Source organism: Drosophila willistoni (genome assembly GCF_018902025.1).
Source record: "Drosophila willistoni isolate 14030-0811.24 chromosome XL unlocalized genomic scaffold, UCI_dwil_1.1 Seg141, whole genome shotgun sequence".
Lineage (NCBI taxonomy): Eukaryota > Metazoa > Arthropoda > Insecta > Diptera > Drosophilidae > Drosophila > Drosophila willistoni.
The window spans coordinates 1,791,211-1,810,867 of record NW_025814052.1 but is presented as its reverse complement, the minus strand read 5'-3'; the positions used below and the strand labels follow the sequence as shown (position 1 = coordinate 1,810,867).

Below are 19,657 nucleotides of genomic sequence, written 5' to 3'. Positions count from 1 at the left end.
CCTCCTTCTCCTCTCTCCCTTACATCTATCTCATATCTCCTTTCCCAAAAAAAAAAAAAAAAAAACAAGAATACAACACAAAACAAAACAGAAAGAGAAAAAGAGACCGAGAGAAAAAAAAAAACAAACTGAATGTTGCCTTTTAAGTGGCAATAAATCAAATTGTTCTCCGCTAGCGGTGGGCAGATGTGCGATGTGGGCGATGGTCGGTGGTGTGCCATGGGCGTGGCAGTCACTCACTCAGTCAGTGAGTCAGAGCCAGTGGTTGCGAATTGTGTTCGGCAACTTACTTTCATATTTGACTTAGTCATAAAAGAGGCAAAAGGCGATTCCTTTAAGTGTTGGCAATGCGCCGCCATAGAAAATGCCAAAGGACTAAAAGGAGCCAGGGTCTTCCCTAAGTCACTCACACAGCTAAGCCAGTTGTGTGTGTGTGTGAGTGTGTGGCATCTCTGCCTCATTCCCAACCTTGACGTCGCAACGTCTTCGTCAGCGTCGTCGTCGTCGCGGCTTTGTGTGCTGCGTTGTTTGTTTAGCGCTCCATAAGCTCTTAAGCTCATTTCGGTTGCGTTTTATTTGTAACTTGAAACACACACACAGAGACATACGCCGCCTGCCCACCTACACCCAACAGTCAGTCAGCCACACCCACACAGTGTTGGGTTTATTTATTTTAAATAAAGCTACTGAAATATTGAGTTAAAACAATTGCAAGACGACTCAACTGCAGTATAAAATGAAAGCGAATCAACTCACTTTTCACCGACATGAACTTATTTTATTCTTTTTACTAAGCTAAAGATGTTGATTAGATCAACCTAAAATAAACTATTCTGAATTTGGCTTAATTTCGTATCATCATGGCTTTCTTTGATAACAACTTTTCATTAACTGCAATTGCCAAGCAAATTGGTTAATAAGAGTAGTAAAGTTAAAAAGTTATAAACAATTTTTTCACTGCTTTTGGGAGTTAGTGAACTCGTGTAATTCAACCATCATGCCATTCATCAATATTAATAACGTTCGATGAATTATTTATAGATTAATCTATGGCGGAAAACGATTTCATCTTTTTTCACACTGTGTGGGAACGGGCAATATATGTTGATTAATATTTAAGTTTTTATTTCAGGCAATATCCTTTACCTTTTGTACCTAACGAAAAACCCCTTTTTGGAATATCGTCAGCTGTTTGCTACTTCTGCAAGTCATTGTGGTTCTTCTCTTTATTATTTTGTTTTTTTTTTTTGTTTTTGTTGGACGCCTTATCTCTAACAACAGAACCTAACACCATTTGATCGGCAGACAGGAGCTGGAAATACGAGGGAAACTGTAGATAGGTGTGTGTGTGTGTGTAGTTATGGCACAAAATAAATTCCTATAAGCTTTTCTGGAGAGCATACAACACACCGGCTTCGAGTCCGACTTACACGCGCTCGTTATTCATAAACTTAATTCCAAAGAGAGCATAATTTTCATTTTGGCTCGTTTGGTTTTGCCCGTTGCCGGTTGCCGGTTGCTGCTGCTGCCTTTTTCCCTTTTGGCATCACTTAGGCACCGCTGGGCGTTCCGTTCTGTTAGCAGTTACCATCTACCAGTTTTCCAGTGCTTCGTCTTCGTCTTCGTGTGTGTGTGTGTGAAACCAAGACGGCAAAAAGTATATATGTATGAAGCTTACATACATATAGGGAAAATACAACAAATAAAAGCCAAACATTGAGAGGGAATTATATAAACATACAACACACATGTACAAACAAACACAGTTGTCAGTGAGTGTGTGTGAGTGTGTGCCCAGCTGGCAGCTGTTGCTGTCTCATATCAGTCTCTAAGATCGACATGGAAAACATTGCACAACTCATCTTAAGAGTTAAGTAATATTCGAAAAGGGTAAATTTACTCTCGGCTATAACTAAAAGAAAATGCATACAATCACACAAACATTTATATACACATATATATGTAAATACATATAAATACATTTACATTATGTGTAACAATTGTCAAATTTTAAATTAGTTTTGGTGTTAGTAAGAACTTAAGCGAAAAGCTGACAACCTTTTAATCTATATCAAACTCTATACGCCAAACTCTGAGGAATTAAGTAACGTAATGTGTATAATTTTATACATAGTTTATTTGTTTTAGATCTTAAGGCACAAAGTAATTTTTTTGGGGTAATTGGCATACAAGGATTCCAAAATTATTCAGTTTAGACGGAACAGTGGCTTGAAATGGGTCAACCTATTCAATCTTTAAAAACTACAAAAAACTGTAGCAAAGTCTTATAAAAGATTGAAAGAAAGTGTTTTGCACAAATTGAGAGTCTTGCCATTATAGAAGATGGAAGAGATGGACAAAAATAATTGGGTTAGTTTCTAATGTATGGCATAAAAGTTGTAAATTTATTTAAGAAAAATGAATTGATTACAGAACTTTTCTTTAAATAGAACTTAATATTTACATGCTATGAGCTATAATACTTTCGGCTTCTGAATCTGACCTTTCATTCATTTTTAAATAAGCGTTAAATTGTTTTCTTCTGTCCAACGATATATGGTTAAATTTCTGAAATATATGTCACAATGCTGCTGACGACCCCCAAAAGAGCACTACATACATCTTAATGACGAAATGGCAGCTAAGCAGCTCAAGCGAGCAATTCTTCTTGCAGATGCCGTAGCTGGGGCATTTCGCTCCATTCGCATTTCAATTATGCATTCCGGCCATGTTTGGGCTGGCCCCCACCGCCCTCCTTTCAACAGCAGGAGCAGCATCTCGTTTCTGGTGCAATGCAAGTCAAAAGTGGTACAAAAATAAAACAGAAACTAAAGTGAAAATTGTAAAGAGAGAAAACGAAAGAGAAATTCTGTGTTACATTCCGCATTCAGGTCATTAATACGCCATCATCAGCGGCTGGTCAGCCATCTGGCAGAAGGAGTCAGTCAGAGGAGGAGTCAGAGCAGCCGGCAGAAATAGCGAAAGAATCGCGCATCAACATCGTCATCGTCATCGTCATGGGCACGTCAGAGGTTTGCCCCATTGCGGGCTCCGGCTCCGGCTCCGGCGTTTCTGTTTCTGTTTGCTGTTGTCTGTCGGACACGCACGGACGGACAATTGGAATGCAGTTGGAGAAAAGATACTTGCTAGTGTTAGTGCTAGTGCTTCTAGCAAATATTCTTGCTCTTCCACTCGTTTGCCGTTTGCTCGTTCGCTAGTTCGCTGGTTTCTTGTTACGTTACTTAAATGTTGCACGCACGGCCGCGCGACTGAGTGAAATAAGATGAAATGCTAATGATGGCAAAACATTCAAATACCGTTACAACTGCCATACACACACACACACATATATATATAGGTATATATACATTTAGCATGTGCAGCATACGCTTATTAGTTAAAATAGTTGAAATCCCATTTTCGGGTACAGTTGTGTGCAACGAGGTGCAAATGCGATAAACTGAAGACGAGCTGCCTGCGATACACTAAGCCGATAAAAATATGAAGCATGGCCAATCGATTTACATAGTCAGACACAAGGATGAATCCAGGACGAAGCAACTGACGGAGAGTTGCTCTAGGAAATTTCGTTGGAAGTTCATTTACTGTATTATCAAATCTTTTGATTATCTTTTTTAGTAAATATCAAAGGAGCTAACTTCGGCCGATGTCGATCTTTATGTACCTTTACATTAGTCATCATTAGTCACCTGAATTTTATTTAATTTCATTAGTTTCTTACTTTTGTTGACATTCTACAATTTGAATTATTTCATGATGACTAATCGCAGACCCTAATCAATCGTCAATTGCAATTACACTACACAAGCAACTGGAAATAAAGTCTAGAATTTCGAATATATATATATGTATATGTAGTAGTTTAAATGCTTCCTCAACGCATTTGATTGTGCTCGAATAGACAAGTTACAGTTACATCACTCCACAATAAAATCCTACCCTGGATGGCGCAATATCGCCCAAACCATCTATTCAATATTGTTGCCTTCCGCTTTTCGTTTTGTCGTTTTCTTGAAAATTGAATTTCCTACGCCAATAAATGTGCTTTAGGAATCTTGGCAACAACACTCAGACTCTTGGTTCAGAACAGAATTGAGGGATAGCAAGAGAGAGGTAGTGTCTGTATGGGAATGTGAACGCAAAAATCAATCAAACAAAACGGACTGACACTTAGACAGACGATTAGGAAGTAAAAGCACCAGCAGCAACTTGATATGCAAGTCAGTCGATATCGAGTCGAAGTCGAGGCAGAGTTTTGGGGTTCGAATGGTCGGTGTGGGCGGTGACAGAAGCAGCATATGGAGCGTAATGCTGATGCCTTTTCTCTCAATGTTTCGGTCAAACGGACAGCAACAGAGCGTTAAATTTGCAACAACAACAGTAAGTTAGTAGTAAGATAGAAATAAATTGTGAATACCCGTATTCGTAGCATTCATTATCAGAATAGAGCTCCGTGTATTGGTTGTCAAAGAGCACTGTCAGAGAAAAACCAAAATCTCAAGTAAATCCAAATCCAAAAGTATTGCAAACCGAACCAAAAATCCCAAACAAATGCAGAATGCACACAACAATGTCATGGCTGCCATTTGTCCACTAAACGAATGCAGGCAATTGGTGGCTCATTCGCATCTCCTGCGACACATGATTAACGAGCATTTGGATGAACGCGCACATACCCTACCCTTTCAGATGCGTCTGCGTGAAGTATGGACTGGTCAACGAACTTTGCTTCTGCTGGCCTTTCGACAATTACGTTCACATCGTGAGGAATGCCTGGCCATATTGAATTGGGCTGGTGATGGTCACAATTGGAGCCTATGCGAACCGCAATTGGACTTGTCGCCCCATCACGAAGCATTGAGTGACCATTTACCCATTCTAGTGATGGTCAGCAAGACATCATGGAGCCACTTGCTGTGCACTAAACAAATGAAAACAGATGCAGAATTAACTCAGCTAACGGATACTGGCATTTTCTATATATTCTGTCTCCTAGCACCATTCACAAGTCGTCCGGTTTATGCCACATTGAGTGTCCTCAATTGTGAATTGCATTGTTTGCGTCGGCGACGGCAAAAGATACGCAATTTTGCAACACGCATGCAACTTAGCGAGTTCATCAGTGGCATCGACAGCTACTTCATGACCATTACTCAGACCGAAATGGATCAGCTATGCCGACCAGATGAGTCGGCATTTCTAGAAATAATCATTAATGGTGAAAGTCAGCCAAACTAGCCTGTGTTTCTCTTTCATTTTTTGATTTTATATTATATTTTTAATAAAACCAAAAAAAAAAAAAAGAAAAAACAGAAAGTAATCAGCAAAGTTTTTGGTATTTGTGCATTATTCTATCTGTACTCTGGACACTTGCCGTCGCAGCATATAATGAGGCAAAAGTTTTCAACATTTTGTGAACAGTTTTTTTCTTTTGGTGATTTTTTTTGTTATTTTTGCATTTTGTTAATAAGACAAAATCAATTGCAGTCGTTTTTGAGGCGTGTGGCACCTTGGCACACATTTTGCTGCAAGTTTATTGCCAGTTCAGTTAAGCGAGCCAGTTATTGATTCTGGTCGAAACTTTATTGCCACGCTATTTCCTCGAGCATGAGATGGCAAAGACACGGATTTTCGTTTTGTTGCTTTTACGGCCGCAACAGACTGAAACTGAAAGAATCTGCTGCCGGAAATGTGACATAAATTGCTGTGTTTTATGTTTTTTCGTTATGTTATTGGCTAAGCAAAAATGTGAGAAACAGACCGCTAGCATGCATAAAGGGAAATTTTTCGTTATGGAATCAGCAGAATTTCACTTCCAATCAATGGTTGAAAGTGTAAATAATCATTGGTAATTCAATTTTGTTTAATTTATAATTCGAAATAGTTAACTTTTTAACTTAAAAAACCCATTGGAATCTGTCTTTTGAAACCTAATCCACAACTAAATTTATATTATTTATCGAAAATGATCTATACCTAAATGTATTGAGTAATAATTTAAAACTTCACCCAATTTTGGTTAGTATTACTAGACCTATAGACCATTTTTTGAAGAATCTTTGAATAACACAGGTTTTTTGGTGACTTTAATTTGAAAGGTGCCTCTAACTAATTCGGGTGCGCTGATTCCGAACAACATACTCGGTTTTAGTCAGATTTTGTAAAATCAGAAGATCTGGTTGAAAAATAGGCACTTAAAAGTATACAAGAGATTCTAATAATTCTTGAAAATGAAATATCAAATCTCTATAGCATACTTTTGGGTTCAAAATTCCATATCAAAAGTGTAAGATATTATGCATTGGCATCAGTGGTATACCTCATTAATATTCTGTAAATTGCTATTAAATTATACGTAATACATAAAAAGGTTAAAATAATAATATTTGTAGTATAATATTTTTTTTGAATATACAAAAAATTACTGAAAATCCGGTCACATTGAACAATTTAAACCCATTTTTTTTTTCTCGAAAACGTGACGTGATGAACAAAAACTAAGTAGGGGGCCGTGATAAGCACCACTCAATTACTATAGAAGACCTATTGTACCTCTTGTACCGACTGCGAATAGGGAGCTAACTTGACCAAATCTACGATGAATCGTCTACATACCATTACCAACTCATAGAGATCAATTAGCCAATGAAATTGTTTAATATCTATAAGGTATTTAGGAGAGGGCGTGGCTAATCGGCAAATTTTTCCTAATGTTAGTTAATTGTGCAACGCCATTTAGTCCCACCTTTACATTTGGCATTTCAAAGTAAATATCTTAAAATTGTGTAAGTTAATTTGGAATAAACGAATTACACACCATGAGTTAATGCATTTCCGAACTTAATTAAGTTAAATCGTGCTTTTAAATCTCATATAGCCCCCATATCTCTTCTATAGCTCCACTTTCCACAACATATATAACATATATGAATATTCCGTCATTATTAGTTTTTAGAACATAAAATGCAATTCGAATCCAATTTCATATAACCCATGATCATTTTTAGAAATTCGTACTTTTTTCTATTATTTCCTCGCGTTTTTTTTTTTTTTTTTTTTTTTTTTTGTGATCATTTCTAGGCTTAATGTTCAGAATTTTTGAATTCTCAATTGATAGGTTTGTATGAAATTTATGGAATACTTTTACTTATTGCATATAGGAACTTCATTGTCCATGGAAAAGAAAGAAAGAAGATTAAAGAGACACCCAGACGCACACCCACACAAAGGGGAAACAAAACAAAAAGGCCAAGAAAATTGCAAACAAAAAGACAAAAAAGATACAAAATGAGAGGGAAGCAAAAACATGGCAGATGGCAAACTGCTGGCATATTTGCTACTTGAAATCCTCATATAACACGGCGACATGTTTACGATGCATTCGCATATAGTTACTATGTCTACATACATGTGTATGGCCTCCGTATTTTTTATAAGGCATATTCTTTGGCTTGGCTATTTTTTCTGCGTTTTGGTTTTGTTTTTTCTTTTTTCTCTCTTTGGCTTTTTGTTGTTTTTTGTTTTTTTTTTTTTTGAACATTGTGCGTAGTTTTTATGCGCCTGTTGGCATTTTCATTGAGCAGAAATCACAAAAACTGAACCCCTATCGGCTCATGCCTCCAACTAACCAGCATCTTCTGAGAAGCATCATCATGTGTCTGTGTGTCTACGTGCGTGCTCTCAAAACGACAACATCCCTTGGGTGGGCACGACAAGAACGACGGCAATGCCAAAAGCAACAGCAGCAACAGCAACAGCAACAACATCAATGGCATTGGCAACAACAACGGCAACGGCAACGGCAACGGCAATGACACATAAAGGCTAAATTGGACTTGAATGTTCGCCCAAGGAGTACAAAGGGATAAGTTGATGGTCTTGTAGACTCGATACCAAAATGGACAAACGTCCAGCACTCAAGTCATTTAGCGGTCGTAAAAGTATAGCCCCAACTATGTACATATGTATGTAAGTATGTATGTATGAATGTGTCCCCCAAGAATCCATGGCCAAGAAAAGTCAGCCTATTGAATTGGAAAATTCAATGGTGTATTTGCCATTTAAACGAGCAAGTGTATAATTACGGTAAATGTATATACATACATACATATATAGTATATGATAGGTATATCCAACTCAAATGCAAATTAGAATTCAAAATCTGATTTTCGATCTGTATCTTTATCTGTGACCAGTCAGAACGTGTAAACACTAAGGTTAAAACGTGTAGATGGACTCTAAGGACATCATCAAAAGCAAAAGGTCGTGCCTTCGCCAAAGCGTAAAATTTTCTCTCTGTTTGGTTTCGTTTGTTTTTCTTTCTCTCTCTCTCTCTCTGTCTCCTCTATTATCCACTACCCCAGAAATTTGTAATATTCATTTCCTTTGAATTTGTCATCAAGTTTGAAACAATTTAGTACGGATGTTAGATTTATGAAAGCATGTTTTGCATAATTACACTTATCTTCAATATATTAGTCTCTGATGAATTAGTTTAAAACATTTCAGAGAAACGATTTAGATTTTCGCTTTTCACCTTTGGACCCTAAGAGCCTTTGTAGGTCTTGTAAAACTAATGTATATCACAATTTCAATTCAATTTATTCAATTTCGTCCCAGAATCCAGTTTAAAGCCAATTTAAGTACAAAACTTTTTATGCAATTTTTTGGACTCACGACTTGACGTTATTTTATGTCATTCCTGTCAAATGAGATATTTTTTGATGGTATTTTTCAGCAAAACAGCCCGACTGTTTCTATCTCTTTTATTTTCATACAAAAATCCGCCAAGTAGGTAAAAGGGATCTCCACTCGGGGGCAGTGGGTAGCAGAAATAGATATTGAACTATTTAAATGGTTTTTAGATAACCTAAACTAGAATAACTACTACTTTATATTTTTTTGGGTATCCTCTATTTTCCAAGACTACCGCATTTTCATGGCTTGCTTCTTGCCACAACCGAAGGGTATGGGTTCGGTTCGGTTAGATTCAGCTTGACGTCCATAAATGATCGGAATTGAAATCAGATGATGCCTTAAGGTAAATCTTCCCCTGTCTTGAAGTGTTTTTGCCATATCTATGGAAGCTATATGATATAAATTGGCCCGTTCTGGCTGAATCTGAGATATAGAATACTAAAACCCATATGCAATTCTAGCACTGTAGCTTGGACGGTCCAAAGAAAGTGTTTGTAATTATCAAGACGGATGTTTAGACGCCCAGATTAACGAGGGCACATTGTTATATGAACTGGTCAGGAACGTACATATATACTTTATACGGTAAGAACATCTTCATTCAATGCGTTTCACAAAACTGACAAAAATTAATATACCCTTTTAGAAAGTGTAGCAAAGTGTTTTCTTTTTTTTTATTGGTTTTCATCTTTTTGTATAACTAAGTGAATGAAATAAAAAATAACTTGAATCAAATCAAATATTAACTTAATTATTTATAATAAATTAAGTCACACTAATCATTGTTTATTTATAACATTTCTTTTGGTTTTCTTTTTTGGTCAGTTTAAAATCGAATCATGGTGATAATCGGAAAACTTGGCTGCAAAATTTTTGTTTTTCCAGTGTTGCTAATTACTGGCCAGTGGGGTGCTTCTGATGGAATTACGATGGGTTAGAAAGCTGATTTAAAGTGTTGCAATTTACGCATTTGAGTTTATTTGTTGGTTATATTTTCCATGAACCATACTACATACACACATACATACATATATGTTGTGTCTGTGTAGGGCAAGGGGGGGGGGGGGGGGGGGGGGGGGGAGCGGCAAAAAAGGGGTTTAAGCGTTAGTTTCGTTGCACAGTCAGTTTGCACAAGTTTTTCTGCTGACTTTTTAGACTAAAAGTCAAATATTTCATTTGGAAATTCCTAGCGACGAGGCGGGAATGAAATGTGAAAATTTCTAAAAACGACAAAAAATAAAAGAAATAAGAAAGATCGAGAGAGGGAGAGAGAGGTAGGCGGAAACCATGTCGAAGTGGAAACTGAGGGTGGGCAGGAGCACGCCTACTCTGCCGATAGCAGTAAAACACATTTTTCTAACTCTACACTTTTCTCTGTTACCCCCTAGACCATGGCCCATAGCCCTCTAGTCCATGGCGGCTGCTTAAAAACTATAAATTAAGTTTACAACTTTTCCGCAGAAAGTTTTTCGCTTTTTTTCCCCCCGCCCGGTTCCTACCATTTGTTGCTGTTGTTGTTGTTGTTGTTGTTGCTTCTATTATTTTCACTGTTTTATCACAGTGTGACAAAATAGCGTGTAGATACTTTGTGAGTGGGTTTCCACGAAAGTGAAAGAGTAAGAGAATGCAGGAGTTTGCCCAACAGGCCAATCTGTGCTCTATATATGTATGTATATAATATCCCCCCTCTGTCTCTTGGCTATGTCTTTAACAATAAAAATGTATGTCAAACGGCTCCAAAGTAACTTTGACATCCATCATTTGCCATCTTTGCACTTTGTTGACCTTTTTTTGCAACTGACATGAACAAGTTGGCCCATCACCCGAAGCGACCTCAACCAATCCACCTAGACCGAACCACAGTTCAGGCAACTACCGCCCTGCCCGCCCTACCATCTCACCCACCTACCAGCCTACCTCAAGTGACAGCTAATCAAAATGTCGCACAAAGTTCATTAACAACATTTTCCAGTCAATTGTCTTGTCAAGGTGCGGTGAGAGCTCAAGCATATACACATACATATATATTTCTGCAGCAATGTATTTATGTTTGCACCGCCTCCGCCTGAACCACCCTGTGCAAAAATTTCTACCCCACTTGCTTGCAGCAACAGCAGCAGCAGCAGCAGCAGCAACTGAACTGGCAGAAGGTCGTTGAGGTCGGTGGTTCAGTTTGTTAACAACTTGGCATAAAGTTGTTTGTCTTTCACCTAAGCGTGTCGATGACATGACAACGACTACGATTTCAACTACACTAGACACAGAGGCTGGACTTTTGTGGAAGGCGTTTGCCAGAGTGGGCGTGTCGATTTCATTGCTAGGCAAATTAGCAAAAAAAAAAAAAAAAACTTAACGAACTGTGGCTAAAATTGACAAAAAAAAAAACCCCCAAACAGAATAAACAAAATGTTAAACATATCAAAATTCATTAATTTGATTAAACTTTCAACGCTTCCGATAACTAATATTGTAGGTTAATTTTTGTGTTATTTTATTTCAACAGAGTGTTAATAATTTATTTTGTAAATTTTTCATTTACTAATAATGTTTTAATAATTTTAAATTTTTAGCTAACATAACTCTGAGTTATTGGAATATTTAATAATTTTTCCTAATTTTAATATCTTTTTTAAACAAAAACCAACCGAAAAATTGGCCAGATGTTTGTAACGCACAGAAGAATACCTTTCCGATCCCATGAACTATATATGTATATTTTTGTATATATACATATTCAAAGGGGATGCGGAAGAAGAATTACCAGAGGGCCGGGGCTAACTTCGACCGAGTCAAAGTTTGAATACCCTTGCAAGGGTATAAAAAGAAATGGAAATTATATTTGGAAGGTTTTGCCTGTGTTTTGATGAATTGAGTTACAGAAAAAGGAACATTTGGAACATGTAAAAATATTATGGCCAAGGACTGGAAGAGTATTTGGTATTTTGTTATATTATACTTATATAACAATCGATTACAAGCTCAAGAGGTTTAAGATAACTTTAATATATAGTTTCGATAATCCAATCTAACTAAAATTTGCAAGTTTTTCACTTGCCATCTGATTAATTGTCATGCTGAAAGACACACGGCATATGGATTGTTGTTTGCTGACCAGCTTGGCATATGGCTTAGTTTTTGATGACAAATAGAAAAATAAAAGAAATGTCTGAAATATTTCTATAGAAACCTTGATGTATGTACATAGGTAAAAAGTTAATATAATCTAGCTTTTAGTCGTACAACGAGTTTAATTGGTATATTTATTTCACGATTTTTTTTTAACTAGTCGATTGCCCTTTCATTTGGTCGTTTTCCATATTTTTATCCCGGCTTAATTACTTGACTTTGGCTTTTGACTTTGGTCCCCACAACAATTTGCCCCCCTTACATGTTCGATATGGCCAATGTTTTATGAATCTAATTTCTCTGGTTTTGTTTTTTGTTCCTTTTCCTTTTTGTTTTCTCCCTCTTTTCTACTTTGGGCTTTTGCCTTTTGCATGTTGGACAAACACAAAAAAAAATAAAAATAAACAACTACAAAAATAAACGTACAAAACGAAAGCTGAGGCTGAGCTCCACTCGATATTTATATGCACGCCATCAACTGCATAGATTATTTTTGCATATGAAATGGCCAAAAGGGTTTTTGCACTCGCATGTAAAGCACGCAATACGCACACACACTGACACACACACACACACACAAGATATTTATGCCAAATATATATATACATATATATATATATAAGTTATATACAGGAATGAGGATTAAATGGTTTTATAGGGCAAAGAAACCTATATTATATATGTACATTATATGTATATTTTCCTCATCCATATGACCTTAGCTTGAAAAATTTCAGATGATTTGCCCATCAGTTGCAGATTTTCTTAGGCTAAAATATGTAAGAAATCTCATCTGAAAACTCCTACCAAATGCTAAGCCTTCCCTATGAATGGGTTTATTCTTGCATGTTTTGCAAAAGAAGACAAAGTGAGACAACAGCGAAAAAGCCCAAGAAGAAGCCCGAGAAACAGGTCAAGGATATGAATATGTATGAAAGATACGCGACATAAGTTAATAGAGCAGATCAAAAAAGATTTATGCATTTTTAGTTGTTTAAAGTTTCGTCATTAGATGTCATTGAAGAGTTGTTTATGTATATTCTATGTCAATTGAGGTAGTCGGAATCGTAGACATAACTAGTAGAAGAAAAGAGCTCTAAGAACTCCATAACCCACTTTGCTTCAAGAAAGAGGCTATCATATTAATGGAGAAAAAAGCTGCATACATTTTCGTCGCAGACCTTTCTTTTCCCACCTTTAGGCCACACACACAGGTGAAAGGCAACAATACGGCGAAGGGACTGAGCATGGTTGCTTCTGTCCCCGCCGTCATTATTTCGGATGCCATTGTCAAGATGCACAAATGAACGCATAATTGTTTACACATGAATACATTGAGCAAATATTTACCAACACATTTGGTGTCGCCCATTCCGTTCGCCATTTCGCTATCACCCGCAACTGCTTCAATGCAACAGCATTCCCCATCATTATCATCGTCATCCTCATCATCATCAGCAGCAGCAACAGCAGCAGCGGGAGTAGGAACAGAAGCTGCAGCGAATGAAGAAAGGAGAGGCATTTGCATTTGCATTTGCATCTGGAATCTAGAATCTGGTTGGCATTGCCAAGTCAAAGAAGGTCCTTAATCTGCTTACCTTAGCGACATCTCTTTCCCTCTCTCTCCCTCTCTATCTCTTTCTATCTATCTCTTCTTTTCGCTTTCATTTCTTTTATATTGATGTTGCTGTTGTTGTTGTCATTGTCGTTGCACTAAAGAAGCTGCTGAGTTTGCCAAGCTTTGCTTTAATTACGGTCCCTCGACTTTGAGAGCATAAACAAATTGCAAAATTGTTTATGGCATGCAAATTAATCAAATCTCTTTCTCAATTAAGCCCAACCAGCAACTGGCATAAGGGTAGCCAGGGCTTCAGGGCCAACGTAGACGTTGAAAGTGCATAGTGAAGGATGATCCGAAGCGAAATTGCGTCCAACATCCAACATTATCCAATCGACAAGATCAAAATATGAATGTCAAAGAATATTTACATTTTTATTTACCATTTACCGAATAACTTTCATTAGTTTTCAAGTCTTTACGGCTTCATAATGTATTAACCTAACTCCTTCAGTAGTGCAATTTTATTACATCGGAAGTGTCTCTTAGGCGTACAGGAAGGAACCTCTATAACCAAAGTATATTTCCAATTACTCCCATGTCTAAGGATGCATCGAACAATTTTGTTATGGACATTTGACTTTGGTTACACTTGCTTTTTAATTAGCTTGACTTCCGTCACAACAAAAAAAAAAAAAAATATATATCCTTGAAGTGAGTCCTGTCTGATGCAGGCAAAAATAAAGAAAAAAAAAAACCGGATGACCAAAGTGATGGAAGGATAAACACAGGTAAGCAAATAAACGGAATGAGCTATGACGAACGAAAGGATAAAAGGATACTGCCGTCAGATGCATACATATGTACACACAAACAGTCCGTACGGACAGATATCATATCATGTGTGTACATCTCTTGACGCACTTTCTACATAATTAAAATGTATTCGCAAATTGTTTTTCGCTCGCTTGTGAGCAAAGGAAATTGAATTAAACATAATTTAATGAACACATTATAAGTATCAATAATATAAATTGTTTAATTTGAATTTAAAACCGACCAACGCTGCCCGAGGGCAAAATCATAAGTTATACAGGAATCGTGGCATATCGAAATTATTGATTTCCTTAATTGAAAACGACTATTCTTTTTGTGGGTCAGCCGGCAAAAAGCCTGTTCACCTTTATACTCTATATATGTACCTCCAATTTCATTGGTATTTCAATTGCGATTTCCATTTCCATTGATAAACTTTATCAATATTTGCATAAAATCGTTTTCTTTGTAATTTATTTGGAACAGTAATAAGCCCTCGAGCATATGCATACATACACATATGTAAAAGGGTAAGCCTAAAAGAAATGTGATTTAATTAGAGCCTAATTATCGGTAGGACATTTATTCATTTCTCCAGTGTTTTATGTCAAATTTGTTTATTGTCTGTTGGGTGTTGTCTGTTGTCAAATTGTCATTTTGTGTCAGTATTTGTGTTTGTTAGTTTGTCAAACTTGTTGTTTAATTAGCATAAATCCATGTTTTATCATTCCCTTCAGATGCAACACACACACACACACACACAGTGAAATGGCCAAAAGACTTAATGCTTAAAATTCAATTTCAACACTTCAATTTCAATTAAATTCCAAGAGCCCCAAGATGCGATACACAAGTGCTTATCGTATAATGCTAATGGATGAAATTGCCATAGAAATTTCTCAATGATAAGCAACTGAAAATGAGATTGAAATAAATTCTAGTTTTATGTTGTGTGAATATATAATTGCCTTAATTCAATAAATTGTCATGAATTTGTTAAATATTAATTTCCAATTTTTGTAGCTAACAGCAAATATTTTTCAATCATGAAAATATTTCGATTCGACTAAAATTCCAACTATTTAAAATGGATTAACAAAATGATGACTATTATGAAGAGTAACGACCAATAATAAATACTTCCGTATATATTTACATAAGCTACTCGAGATTTCAGTGTTGAAAATTGAAAAAGTTGGCTAAAGCTAGATTTCAGTGTTGGCAAACGCTATTTTTTATTTGGCGCGTTGTTTGACCCCGCCCTGGCAGCCAAATATTTTACTCTGAATTATAAAATTAAGAGAGAGAGAGCAGCCGAATATTGTATTCTGAAATATATTTGTTCTCTAAAATCAAGAATTAATGTAAACTCAACAATATTTTCGTTTGTTGAGAATAGTGCGAACAAAAGTTTCAAAAAGCCCGCGTATTCGAGTATTTGAAATTTGGCATCTGGCAACACTATCTCAAAATTTGACTGTTTCTTTTAGCCGGAAATCGCTACTTTTAGCTATAGTCTAAAAGCATAAAATTTCTTTTCTTAATTACAGAAAAACTACATAATAAATCGCCAAGGCGCACCTGAGGTCGTGGTCGTGCTCATGGAATTTTTCTCTTTCGTTTGATACCAAATTTATGCAGCGCGTTTTGGGCCCGAGTAGCTTAAGTAAATATTTACCAAACAAAAATTAAATATATAAGGTATATATAAAAGGAACAGATGCAAATTCAATCGAATGGTTTTTGGTGGTATTTTATTTTCATTGGGTTAATTATATTTAAAATGATCTTATATCACTTAAATGGAAACATTTGCATAATATTGATTTGGACTAGTTATAAGGAACAAAAGAGAATTTGAAGACAACTTTGACCTTTTTTGAAGGGCTTAATTGAAAGTGGTATAAGATGAGTAAAGTTCTGTATGAACTAGTTCATTTTGTAAATTTGCTAACAGTTTTTGAAGTTCAAATGAAATAGTTTTGATATATAGAGGCTTTTGAGCTAGTTCACATATAAGTTGCCAATTAACTAGATCGTGTTCCTGGCATTAATTAACTCCAATCTTATTTTGCATTGTACAAGGATTAGTCCTTGTTGACCACCAGAGTATGTTTTCTATATCATGACTCAACTGCACTTCTTTCCTTCAATCCCGACTTGTCTATTCGCGCATATATAAGCGATTAACAAACAACAAAGAGAACAAAATCAACAGCTGGCCAAAGAGCAAAATCCGAGCCAAGGTCGTTGTTGGTGTTGCCGTTTGCTCGTTTTCTCTCTGTCGTTCGGCATTCACCTCGCCATGAGAAAACTCACCATGGCTGGTGGTACAAGCCTCCAATGTGGGTAGTAAGGTCCTTCGCTTTGAGACTTGACTGCGTTCAGTCAAACGTTGAACTCCGTTGCTGCTGTTTGTGTTTATCAGCAAGTAACACAAGGAACACCAAAAGAATACACAGTACAGTGGCCCGAGAGAATTCGACCAAAACTAAAATATTTCGAGATACTACTGCATTTGTTTGACGGGACAATTGATCGGCTGATATTTGATAAACTTTTTTAAGCGTGTTTCGTGGGCTTGTTTCTTAGTGATTGTTTTTTTTTTTTTTTTCTTTAATTTTTTTGTTTCCATTTATGTGATTTACGTGTGAAAGCTCAACAAAGAGGAAAAAGTATAATAATAATAATTATAAGCAAAGGAATGCCAGTGCCGGCACAACAGTGCGTATGATTAATATTCAATTATCATGAGCAATGGCCAATGAATATATAAAGCATGAGCATCGTAATGAGCAATCCATATAAAGTGTTCAAAATCAAATAAATATCCAAGTGAATGAACATTAATAAGTGAATAAACAACAAAAGAAAGACCAAGACCAACCAGACCATAAGAATTAATCAGGCAAAAAATTAAATACAACAACAAAAAAGTGCAATCAGTGAAAAAAAAAGATGAAATTTAAAGCGGTTAGTAAATACAAACGTTGTTTATTATAAAACATTTCGTATACAAGAAATTATTCATACGCTAGTTGTGCGTTTACGTCCTTTGGCTTTCCTTTTTCTTTTCATATAATCATCTATAGATCGAGGTGCCTTATACAAACAACTACGAATATATATATATGTGTATTAATTTTGATCATATAAATAAAACTTTTATGTAAATACTTACTCGCAGATCAAACAAATCGGGGTATACATGCAATGGACTGTGAAGATAGATTTTTAGATGTTCAATATGTTTTTACAAATTTTTAAATGCTGCTGCTTCTAACCACTTAGCCAAAGCTAATCGATCTTAATAATATTAGATATCCAAAACAGAAATTGGATAAACAAGAGAAATTTAAAATTAAGATATTCTTAGCTTCAAAAGGGAAAGGAAGCTAACTTCTGAATTAAAACCATCATATATAATAAATATGTGAAGTTTCTTTAAAAAAAATATCTTTCTGGTTAAACTTTATAATAGTCTTTAGTCATCGCAATAAATAAAATTCTTCCCTTTCGTTTCCTACACTAAACTTAATGCTTTGCTTATTAAATATAATCTGATGAAACTTATTAATTGCACCAGAACTAATTAAATTCTAAACAAAAGCAGCAACCACATACCTAAGCTGCTTTAGTTTAATAAAAATTGAAATAGACAAAATTCAAATCTTACCCGATAAACAAGCGCTGCATACAAAACCAATATCCAAGACATTCTTATGGCAAACACAGTTTGGTCTATAATCGACTTGTGGTTGTTCGGGATAATTGAATTGAAATCTCTCGACCGGCGACATTAGAAAGATGCCAAGCAGGCGTGTCAATAAGTCAGTAAAATCATTTGTGGAATAATAGAAACCACCGGTCAAAGCTGTTGCCTGACGCCAAATCGATAGGGTTTCAGCACGGTCGAGTATGCAGACATCTAAGGCTACACGGGAGCTTTTTGCACCGTTAAACATATGCATATAGTTTATCACTTGATTGCTGCCCGGATCCGTGGCCGTGACAATGAGAACACGTGCCTCAATTCTCAATTGTACGCCTTTGGCCAAACCGCGTGTTATTTCCCGACGACGTCGTTGTATATAGCAAAGTGCCTTTCCTATACCACCGGCCAAAAGGCTGGTTGATGTATTCTGAGCATTTGAATTATAATTCACTTTCTGAGCATCACTTCGCATTAGTTCAGCTATGCGTACTTTTGTTATATAATCAGCGAAATCGAAAGCATCCATACAATTTTCTAGGCAACGTAAATTCAAAAGTAATCTGTCCGGTTGAACGAGATGGCTAAAAGAAAACAAAAACAAATACGAGTTTCATAATAAAATAAACCCATACATTATATTTGAGATATATCTTACACGGAGAGCCGCGAGCAAGCCACATAAGCCACTTCGTTTTGCGATCTACCCAATAGATGGGAGCTACCCAACAAGGTGACAGCATTTATCACTCTAGTGAATAAATCCGGATTACTTCTTAGATATGGCTGATTAACATCATGATCCAATATGATGACCAATATATCCTTATCGATTGGATCTGTTATGGAAGAAGATATATAGAGATATATATTTGACATTTACATAATGCAAACATTTTCATTAACAACTTACTTAACTTCTTCGACTCCAAATTTTTTAGCTCCTTCGATTTATTTGGTTCGAAATCAATTTCCTTCCCCATTGCCGTCTCGGCTGACTCCTTCAATTTCTCTTCTTTCTTCTTGTTACGCATTTCCTTTTCTATTTTCGGTATGTCTAATTCGACGACATCAGCAAGTTTTTTCACATTTTCGGTCACATTAACAGGGTTAGATGATGTTCCTGGTTTTTCTTTTGTTGTTGTTGCAGTAGCCGGAGTGGCTTTTGTTGTCGTTGTTGCTTTAGTTGTCGTTGTTGCTTTAGTTGTCGTTGTTGCTTTAGTTGTCGTTGTTGCTTTTGCTGTTTTTGTTGTTTTTTTTGTCGTTGTTGCTGTTGTTGTTGATGTTGCTACATCCACATCGCTAAAGAATGTTGCAAATGATTCTTCATCGTGTATAAATTGAAAATTTGTTTCCAAATTTTCTTCTTCGGTTTTGCGTTGTGCCATTGTGCAAAAAAAAAATCAAATAATTTTTCTATTTCAACAGGAACAAACACTTCGTCTACTAATTTTCACTCAATTAATGCTCTGACACAATGATATACACAATTTATATGACACGTGTTATCGATAAGAAAAAATGCAACTGTTAACCGAAAGTGCGATTGCTTAGCCAGTGTCCTCTCTAACAGCATTGCTTTTGACACTGTGGCTGTGCTTTAGTGTTGCCAAATGCCAAGAATATGCAACAGCTCTGGCATTTTGGCGAAAAAAAATATTTCGAATATTTACTTTTTCTGTGACTAGTCAGATAATCAATTTTCGCACGCAAAAACAAAACAAAGA

General features: G+C 36.2%; 2 protein-coding genes across 2 annotated transcripts; one reads left to right on the top strand and one right to left on the bottom strand.

Moving 5' to 3' along the window:
* The first annotated feature begins 4,457 nt into the window (after positions 1-4,457).
* Positions 4,458-5,303, top strand: LOC6648522. Its single transcript, XM_023179469.2, has one exon. The coding sequence runs from the start codon at positions 4,573-4,575 to the stop codon at positions 5,257-5,259; it is 687 nt and encodes a 228-aa protein (XP_023035237.1). The 5' UTR covers positions 4,458-4,572; the 3' UTR covers positions 5,260-5,303.
* Positions 5,304-17,182: 11,879 nt separating this feature from the next.
* LOC111519274 (general transcription factor IIH subunit 3-like) lies at positions 17,183-19,105 on the bottom strand. The gene is made up of 5 exons (XM_023179026.2): positions 18,844-19,105; positions 18,589-18,769; positions 17,895-18,514; positions 17,400-17,436; positions 17,183-17,333 (listed from the first exon to the last, which is right to left on the bottom strand). The coding sequence occupies exons 1-5, from the start codon at positions 18,962-18,964 to the stop codon at positions 17,246-17,248; spliced, it is 1,047 nt and encodes a 348-aa protein (XP_023034794.1). The 5' UTR covers positions 18,965-19,105; the 3' UTR covers positions 17,183-17,245.
* Positions 19,106-19,657: the final 552 nt, after the last annotated feature.